The sequence below is a fragment of the Pagrus pagrus genome, assembly GCF_965226575.1.
Source record: "Pagrus pagrus genome assembly, chromosome: 2".
NCBI lineage: Eukaryota > Metazoa > Chordata > Actinopteri > Spariformes > Sparidae > Pagrus > Pagrus pagrus.
The window spans coordinates 30,696,341-30,706,519 of record NC_140186.1 but is presented as its reverse complement, the minus strand read 5'-3'; the positions used below and the strand labels follow the sequence as shown (position 1 = coordinate 30,706,519).

The 10,179-nt window shown below is 44.5% G+C and overlaps 1 protein-coding gene across 1 annotated transcript; it reads left to right on the top strand.

Moving 5' to 3' along the window:
- The first annotated feature begins 3,047 nt into the window (after positions 1-3,047).
- Positions 3,048-7,517, top strand: LOC311249264 (neuronal pentraxin-1-like). The gene is made up of 5 exons (XM_084340163.1): positions 3,048-3,613; positions 3,981-4,188; positions 4,914-5,155; positions 5,537-5,716; positions 6,213-7,517. Exons 1-5 carry the CDS (start codon positions 3,185-3,187, stop codon positions 6,432-6,434), a joined length of 1,281 nt encoding a protein of 426 aa, XP_084196289.1. The 5' UTR covers positions 3,048-3,184; the 3' UTR covers positions 6,435-7,517.
- The last annotated feature ends 2,662 nt before the right edge of the window (positions 7,518-10,179 follow it).

Here is a 10,179-nt window from a genome sequence, read left to right as displayed (position 1 = left end):
TGCCTTCAGCTTGGCACCTTGCTGATTACAATCAATGATTAAACAAATTAAGGCGGACTGCTGGGTCAATGTCCACCCAATCTTAGCCAGCGGCTGCCGCAATGTCATGCACAAGTCTAAAACCCCTCTTGAAAAGCAACGCAACAAAATTAAAGACCTGCTAAAAATGTTCGCCTTGCACATTTGTTTCCTGGGTTCCGCTTGACGGCACAGTTTTAAGCAGCGCTCTGCCACACTGATGCGACAGAGAGGGAGAGGTCGTTTTTCTCAAAGGCAGGCGGTAACTCTTCGGCTGGCAGCAAACCTTTGACTGTTATAGATAGACACCATTCTGGGACAAGCAGCACAGTGGTTAATAACAGTGAATATAGCCTACTTTTACTGCCAGAGGTAGACAGAGACAGCGTAGTGGGCATTCAATAGAGCCTGAGCCTGATAGTCATACAGGAAATTTGGCATTTTACTTTTTTACTTAAATGAGGTTTCAAGTAACAAGAAGACCCATCATAATTTAGGGCCTACTCACTCCATTTTAAAGAATTAGTTTCCAATATTTATACTGACTTGCATATAATCTATTTGGTTTTTACAAAAAAGAAAAAAGGCTTTAAGACATTTTAAAGAGGAGTTGATTTGTGTTTTATAAAACTGTTAAGGATTTAGATACGTTTCCTGTCTTTAACAACAGCTGGTCATCAAATACACTATTTCTAAACAGTATAGCCTATTGAGCTTGCTTGAAAAGGAAAGATGACACACATTTCCCCACAAAAACACACATATAATGTAGCTCTTAGGGATGTGTTAAAAAATAAAAAGTGTTGTCCCTGAGCTAATGCAGTACATGCCTTAAAATTTAAATGTAATTATGTGTTGTTTTAAGAAAAGATGTGTTCAAAACAACACATTTTAAATAGGTTCTGCATCAGCTCAGGGGCAGCACATGTTTCTTTTTATTCTAACACATCCCTACAACCTTTTTGGTTTGTTAAAAAAAAGTTGACTCATTTCTACTGTCTGTCTCTGGTGCTATGAGTGATGAGGTAAGAGTGCTGTTTCCTGCTCATATTGCTTCATTTTTACAATTTTTTAGAGGTAAAGAAAGAAGAAAGAAGTAGTAAAATATAAAAATAACAATAACAAGATGAAGAAGAAGAAGAAGAAGAAGAAGAAGAAGAAGAGGAAGAAGAGGAAGAAGAAGAGGAAGAAGAAGAAGAGGAAGAAGCAGAAGGAGAAGGAGAAGAAGAAGAAGAAGAAGAGGAAGAAGGAGAACAAGAAGAGGAAGAAGCAGAAGAAGAAGAAGAAGAAGAAAAAGAAGAAGAGGAAGGACAAGAAGAAGAAAACGAAGAGGAAGAAGCAGAAGGAGAAGAAGAAGAAGATGAAGAAGAAGAAAGAAGAAGAGGAAGAAGGAGAACAAGAAGAGGAAGAAGCAGAAGAAGAAGAAGAAGAAGAAAAAGAAGAAGAGGAAGGACAAGAAGAAGAAAGAAGAAGAGGAAGAAGGAGAACAAGAAGAGGAAGAAGCAGAAGAAGAAGAAGAAGAAGAAAAAGAAGAAGAGGAAGGACAAGAAGAAGAAAGAAGAAGAGGAAGAAGAAGAAGAAGAAGCAGAAGCAGAAGAAGAAGAAGAAGAAGAAGAAGCAGAAGAAGAAGAAGAAGTTAACAGTATTTCAGAGGTCTTCAGTCTTTTACCCATCCTGCACTGTAATGCCCAATAAAACTACAGCGGAAGTTGATTGCAGTGTTGCGCGCTGTGCGGTGTTCTCCTACGTCACTGCCATCACTGATGATGCGTTATGATGATCTCTCCTCCACCTCATTTATTCATGAGGGAGCCGCGGGGGTCGTTAACTAACAGGTTGTTGAATTATTTGGAAATCTAACTGCTCTCTCTTGTGGCGCTTGCGTCTTGCTGTGGTGAGGCTTCTGCCATGAACACATGAGAGGAGCCCAGCTGCTCTGCCAGGCTGTGTGCCGCCTCAGAGCCACTTTGTTCGGCTTTTTCTCTGACATACACCTCCTCTGTGTCTGGTTCTCTGCGGTCAGAACCAGCGGGTTGTTCTTACAGAGCGGGCCCTACACAAGTCAGATGTGACACATGTCAGTAGCCTACGTGTTGTGGGAAAAGTGAGTGGCTGCTTGTATTGTAACCTCACTGACAAGCACACGTTGCAGCCCCGTAAGCCACACTCTCCGTAACGATGACTGTACGGAGAGAGGAGGGGGGGGGGAGGGGGGACTCCGACCGTGGGACCCGCTCCTCCGGACGGTGAGGAGCGGCTTTCATTTAAGGTGGACCAATAACTCCGCCACATGACGCGTCCATGGGTTACTAGAAACCCATTCTGTTAGGCTGTATTAAAGGAGCACTATGTAGTTTTGGGGAAGACATTTTACTCAGAAGAGAAAGATCTTCATTGGCTGATAAATAAACTCTTCCGTTTCATGACTGAATGTGGACCCTGCCACCTTTCTAGCTTCAAACTTTTTCCCTCTGAGAACAGCTGTGTTTTTCAATTATGGGGGAAAAACCCACACTTTTATCAAGTCATTGTAGTCTGGGGTCCTTTAAATTTCATTTTGCTGTCAAAAAGCAGAATAATCTGTGTAATTAAACCTGATTTCAGCGCTTGTTTCAAGAATTGTGTTGATCTCTATTAAATCCAGTGCCACAACCTGCTTTTATTTCTTTGGATGTTGTTCACACATTAATCCATCAGTGACAGCAGTTTATATGTAACACTGAAAAGTGCATACTGCTGCTTTTACTTTCAGGAGTACAGTATGCTGATAAAAGTTCTTTACTTTAGCCTACTTAAGTAAGTTATTTTCATTCGTGTACTACTTTTACTTCATTAAAAGACTTCGTTTGTTCCACCTCCACTGCAGGAGTAGTAGTCCACAAATCCCCTCTACTACACAGCCGTGGTGTGTAGGCGCTCTCCGCCAGTGGGAACTGACTGTGTGGGTGCTTCGCAAACAGTGTGGACGACCTTAAATAAGGGGCTGGACTCTGTAGGTACAGCAGAACCCGCTGCCTCCCCTCAGTGATGCAGTGAAGCTGCGCTGCCTTATGTCCGCTATATAAAGTGCACACAGCGAGCAGAGCCCACAGCTTCAGTGGACAGCTCCGTGGTGCTGAAACCTCAGAGACGCCTCACGTTCACCGGCACACTCCAGCGGCGACACATGACCGGAACCATGGACGGATTCTCGTGGAAACTTTTTCTACTTTCTTGCCTGGTTGTTGTGGAGAGCTCCGCGCAAGACTTCGGACAGACGCAGTTTATTTGCACGTCGGTGCCCAAGGATATGGACTTGTGCACGGCCACGATGCAGAACAGCGGTCCGGCGGAGGACCTGAAGACCACGGTCATGCAGCTGCGGGAGACCGTGCTGCAGCAGAAGGAGACCATTATGAACCAAAAGGAGACAATCAGGGAACTAACGTCCAAGTTGAGCCGCTGTGAGAGCCAGAGCCTCCCTGCGGCGGGACCCGGCGGGAGACGGCCGGGGTCCAAGAACACGATGGGGGACGTGTCCCGGGGCACCACGGACACCCTGGCCCAGCTGGGACAGACCTTACAGACGCTGAAACAGAGACTGGAGAATCTAGAGGTAGGCGCGCAGCAGAGGGCAGGGCTGAGCAGGTCAAAAGTTAATTAAATTAGCCCTCCTGCTGTTAATGAGAATTCATTCTCTTATACAGAGCTGCGATGTTGTTCTGGCTCCGTGCACCTCTGCTCGGAGCCACATGTGTTTTAGTGCGTCTTTTTTCTTGAATGAGAAGCATCATGTAAAGTAAACCCAGCGCAGAGCAGCTGCCTTTTGAATAATGTGACGCAGAACATACAAACAAACAGACAGTGAGGTTAGGACAAGCCTGTGAGCTTCACCCAGAGCAGAGTGTGTCAGTGAGTTTAACACCAGGCAAAGTATTGAGTGAAGTCCTCTAACCCAGTGTGTGTCTCTGTGTCCGCTGCAGCAGTACAGCCGAGGGAACAACACCGCGCAAGCCAACAGCCTGAAGGACCTGCTGCAAAACAAGATAGACGATATGGAGAAGCAGGTTCTGTCCCGGGTCAACACGTTAGAGGAGACCAAGCCGGTCTCCAGGAATGACTCCGATCAGCGGAACAGAGTGGAGTCCACGCTCACCTCTCTGCACCACCGGATCACGGACCTGGAGAAAGGTGCGTTTGGATTTCGAGGGCGAACAGAGTGCGAGCACGGGACGTGTATGGCATTGGATGAGGCTAAACAAGATTAGGGGTAATTTAATTGGTTTTTAAGCTCAAGGACGCGCCAGACTTTAGGAGAAAAAGAACTCTTCAGTCTTGGAACCGTTTACGGTGCCGCAACATTCCCGGTGCGCACAGATAGTGTGAGGGAGGAGAGGAGAGCTGCATTGCTTTGCATATCTCAGGACCTGTTAGCGCTTGTGCTTCGCTGAGTTTATGTTTTTCACAGCCAAACTTGCATATGAGCCTGTATGCAAAGGAGGGGGGGGATGATTTGGCAGGGGTCAGGGGCACAGAAAGTTTGCAGGGTGGGCCTGGCACTGGCGCGTTCTGGAGGCTTGTTCAGCTTTTCTGCACATGCAAAATGCGCGTGCGTAAATTGAATTTCAGAGCTAGGGAGAGGCAGGAGAGAGAGAGCCCTCCTGTACAGGCGAGAGACAGAAAAGCACAGTGTTTCATATTTTATGAGGTTAATATGCTGAACAACCTGTTAACTCCTCAAAAAGCTTTGTTTTCCCTCCATTAACAGACACTTTAATCATATAAACCCCTTAATCTTCATCACACCCTCCACTTAATCCCTGAATACATAAACCAGATGCTGAAAAATACTCCCTGTTTTTAAATAGCTGAATGTTAAATATGACACACGTGTAACCGACTGATCTCACCTACAGGTAAAGAGACCAGGCCGACTGATAAGTTCCAGCTCACCTTCCCCCTGAGAACCAACTACATGTACGCCAAAGCCAAGAGGAGCCTCCCTGAGATGTACTCCTTCAGCGTGTGTCTGTGGATCAAGTCCAACGCCTCGCCCGGGGTCGGGACACCCTTCTCCTATGCCGTCCCGGGTCAGTCCAACGAGCTGGTGCTGATCGAGTGGGGGAACAACCCCATGGAGATTCTGATCAATGACAAGGTAATGAAAAAGTGATTATCGCGGATGAATACATTTCTTTACCTATGCGTGGCACCATTGTGGCTTTTTGCGTTTACATGTGGCGTGCTGATGTGCGGAGCGTTGTACAGTTAGTGCAGGAAGTTATTACACTTTGTGCTCGGATGAGTCAGAGTTAGCCGACAACTCCCCTGTGCCAGAAGTGGAAGTGGAATAAAAATAGGTGCTAAGGTGCGCAACAGAAGGCCTTTTTATAGAGGACAGAAGTGATTCAGCAGGAAGAAGAGAAGGTGTGGAAGGGATGTGTTTTCAGACGGGGAGCGACTCTGCTACTCAAGTGTGATGGGGGGGATTGTTAACGGGTGAGAATAATATGTGACTGATGTAACGTCTCTGCTGCAGGTTGCAAAGCTGCCTTTCCTCATCAACGACGGGAAATGGCATCACCTGTGCATCACGTGGACCACCCGTGACGGGATGTGGGAGGCTTTCCAGGATGGCGTGATGCGAGGCAGTGGGGAAAATCTGGCACCTTATCACCCAATCAAACCGGAGGGAGTGCTGGTCCTGGGACAAGAGCAGGTGGATACTCATATCAATCAATGATTGCAAATAATAATCATAATCCTGAGATGAGTATTCATTTAATTTTGGACAGAGATTAACCATGGGAATATTTATTTATAAGGAGATTGTGGAGGCATCATAGAAGTGCCTAATTAAGGCGTTCTAGCCAAATGAGTGTGCAATTTACCATCCCAAGGTTGGAAAAAATAACAGTGCGTCATCGGGTTGTCTGAATTTTAACAGGGAGACGCTACTTGAGATTTATTTCACAGAGATAATCGGTTTGTGGCAAACATGGAAGGCATATTCATTATTAACAGATCTTTATGTGCTCAAGCATTTGGCCAAATTACACTGTTAATTTAAAATCACTTCATGATTCCAGCAAAATATAAGATAGGATTTTTTTTTCTCCATCCAGATAACCTTTGCAGAATAGGCTGCTGACACTTACACCCTGCACAGCTTTCATGTACACTGATGACCAACACTTGTCTGCGTTGTTCCACAGGACACGTTAGGAGGAGGCTTCGACGCGACACAAGCCTACGTCGGCGAGCTAGCAAACTTGAATATCTGGAGTAGGAAACTTTCTATCGCCGAGATCTACAACTTGGCGACCTGCAACAGCAAAGCACCGGCCGGGAACGTGTTCTCCTGGACGGAGAGCAACATCGAAATATTTGGCGGAGCGACCAAATGGACCTTCGAGCCTTGCCGTTCGCTCAACTGAACTGCATTTCACCGGTCAAGAAAGGCCTCTCTGTATTTCTGAGCTTTTGTCGTTCATGTCTTCATTTGACGTTTGTTAGAGACTACTTAAGTTATTGGTAAGCTTAAATCTGGGATTTTTATCATTCTTAGGTATTTATGTGCAAAACAACACTTTTCATCTTGAGGGAAAAAAAATCTAATTCGTCTGGAAGACCTCGGTGAGAAAGTACTGCTATTCGTTGCTCCTTTTTTTCCCCCTCGGACGTTCAGTTGAAAGCACACCTAAGCTTTTCATTTGGCTTATTTTGGTCTTGGACTGGCAGCTGGCAATCTGCGCCTTATGTTTGGACAATTCACAATCCAAGTGAGGAATTACATAATCACTCCCACCCCCTTCCCCTCTGGTGAGTGGGAGATTACGCTGTCCATCCAATTCTTGTCAGTGTTTGGCGCTGTGAAGTGATGTCTGACGCGGTCCAGCTCCCTGTGAAGACCCCCACCCCACCCACCTACTCTCACTACCCCCACCCCCACCACCCCCACCCCTTCACTCTGCCCCGCCCCTCCGGAACTTGCACTGTGACTGACGAAGAGATCGCCAGGAGAGGAGGGTATGTTGAAGGACACTGCAAAGTCAGACTGTGGTACAAGTCAATTTGTAATCGTTGTTCGCTTCAAGTGTTTCTGTAAGAATGTCGTTAACTTGCCAACATTGCTACAAAGCCTGGGTGCCTTGGGCTGGTACAAATATTCAGCACATTTCAGTATGTTATAAGTTGCAATTTCAATGTTTATTGGTTTCTGTTTTCTTTTCTGAGCTGGGTTGAGTTCCTTGCTCCTCTGGTAAATGTAATTTAATTACAGTTTGTTATCTGACATGATGTGTTTTGGCAGGTGTTTGTACTACTCTGTATTAGGAATGTTACAGTATTTGTATAGTAACAGCATGAATGACAGAGTGCTGTGAAGGCATTGTTGAAATCTGCTTTACTATCTTCTCTGGGTCTGGGTTTTTTACTGTATTGTTATATGCTCCAAGCATGGCAAAACTGAGAGATGAAGAATTTAATTTTTGTAATAAAATTGTGATACTTAAATGTCACAGTGCATTCCTGCTTTGGTTGTGTGCATGAAAGCATGCGAGGGAAAAGAGTACGAGGTCGTAAAGGGAGGGAAGATGAGAAAGGTGACGCAGAGAGAGAGAGAGATCAGATACAACATTTTTATCACGTTCAAACTTTACACAGGAGAACTAATTGCCCGATGAGTGAAATGTCCAAAGGCAGTGAAGGTCACAAAGAGGGCGCTGGAGACGAGAGATGAACCGGCGTGGGTGCCTGTGAGTTGTGAGCGCAGTGACTCTTTTCAAGCCGACTCCAGAAAGAGAACCCACTCGCTGCTTTGTTGTTGTTGCTGCTGCTGTGAGATGCAGCGCCCGCACTAAAGACAGCGAGGCTGTCGGAGGAGAAAAGTGCTTCGTCATATCAGCCGGTTCAAGTGCCGCCTCATCTAAAAACTACAGCCTGACTCTCATTATCAGTCTGTTCAGACCTGTTGCGGTAGCACCTAGATGTTGACAGTTCCTGCATTTAAATGAGACACTTACTCAAGTGTCAAGTGGTGAAAGCAATACATCAGAATAACACAATGTGTCCTTCCACTATAATAACACGTTGAGGTGTTTCACCATGAGACATTTCAGGAAAGCTCCTCACAGGGGCAGCTTTTATCTGTTTTACAGCAAGTATTCTCTTCATTTAGGAAACCTCTAGGTCCGTTAAGTGACGCTGAATAATGTTTGTTTTATCTAAGAAGTTCTCTCCTCAGATTCTGCTTCTCAATAAAATAATTGGGCCTTGACTGAGGTTTTGGGTTAGGGAGCTGTAGCTATAGGTTCTTGCAATTTTTCTGTTCAACTAACTGTTGTCTAAAGCTTGACTTAGGGGATTTTCTGTCATTTTCTTGAAGAGAAAACACAAACCGACAATTAAAATGCCGACAGGGCTCACACTTGAAAATAAACTTTCATCTCTTCCACTTTAATGAACACTTCAAACATTTTCAGTGTTTCATATTCAACCGACATTTCAACCACTTTCAGCTTTGATACTGTACGTCGGCTTCGACACCGCAACGCATTTTCACGCTTTAACCGACACTTCAAGTGCTTTCGTTGCTTGCATACCAACTGAAACTTTACCGTTTACAGTGCACACACCTGTTTAAACTTCATCGGAAATTTAAATTGCTGTCATTGTTTCCAGTTGAATTGACATTCCAGCTGTTTCTTTTTTCTTCCTTGCTCTCGACAGTTCAATGCCTTTAATGACATACACTTCAACTGATACCTCAACTGATGTCTCTGTACTCTTTAATGCTTAGTTCAAATACAGTAAATACAACTGCCTTAAGTCTTCAATTGAAACCAAAATTTAAATGACTTTTTAGCTCTCAAACATCGACACTTCAAACCCTTTCAGTGCTTCAACTTCTTGTCACTACATTGAGTTTTTAGGGAATGAAGTTCTATACCTCGGTGTGGTTAGCTCATGAACACATTATATGATCTGAAACTTTATTGGGGGTTTCAGTTCGATACATTTCGGTCTTGACCTTAAAGTGGATTTTCTTTAGCTCAGAGAATCTGTATCACCTGCATCTCCCATGATGCACAGCGGACAGCAGCTAGGGTCAAGAGCCTTCAAAAGTCTGACAAGGCATTAATACAAAGAGCGAATTTCTGTAGCAGCATTAAAAACACACACACACACACATACACAAAGGCAGAAAGCTATTCATTCTGTCCCTTAGCCACATGGGCAGATGGCTCCCAAAACACTTGGATTTATCAGCCAGTAACATTTATAGAAAATAACAGGACAGCTAAAGATGGCTGGGTAGCAGCCAAAGTGCCTGTCCAACCATGCTCATGGTTTATTAGAAAGTTTTGGATAAAAAAGTGCATGCTAAAAGTCTGTTACATAAGAGAGGAAAACCCTTCTGTCTTTTTAGTATTAAACAGGTTTTTTTGCATGCACGCTATAAAGGAATCCACATATTAAAAAACTTTTAGACCAGCAGGTTTTTCTATGACTGTTGAGTGAATACTGGCTCAAGCATTAGCAGAGGGGCGGATAAACCACGGTCAGATAAGCCTGCCTGTTATTTTGACGCCGCCACACCCAACACCACTCAATGGTCACATAGTCTTAATCGCTATGTCTGCTTACTACACTCAGCTAATGCCCTGCCGGCATAATGCTGCTGAGCCCCGACAGAATATATTGCTGCAATGCAATTGCATTTGTGCCCAGACACTCCTTTGTGCAGAATTTAAAGCACATAGACTAAAATAGATCCAGGTGGCCTTCAGGATGATCTTATGTCTTGTATAGACACAAAGATCAAGCCACCTCTTACATGAACGCTCTAGACTGAAAACATTACATGATGAAATGGTTGAGGTAACACCTACCCTCGCTGGCACAGAAAGCCAATCGATTACAGTTTAATTGCTCCATACAGCCTTGGCATAAGGTCTATGGAGGCCACATAACTAAAGGTACAAAGCAACTTCTTAAGGGTTGTTAGTAATGTTTCTGTTTCGAAGGTACAGTAGTTTACATAATGTTCTGCTGGCAGAGCACATATTTTAGGGCACCCGCTGAGCTGGCAATATACAGTCAACACATACTGTAGGTTATACTTGAGATGAGGAGAAGGTGTCCTACTTTACTTAAGACATCACCTTATATCTTTATACG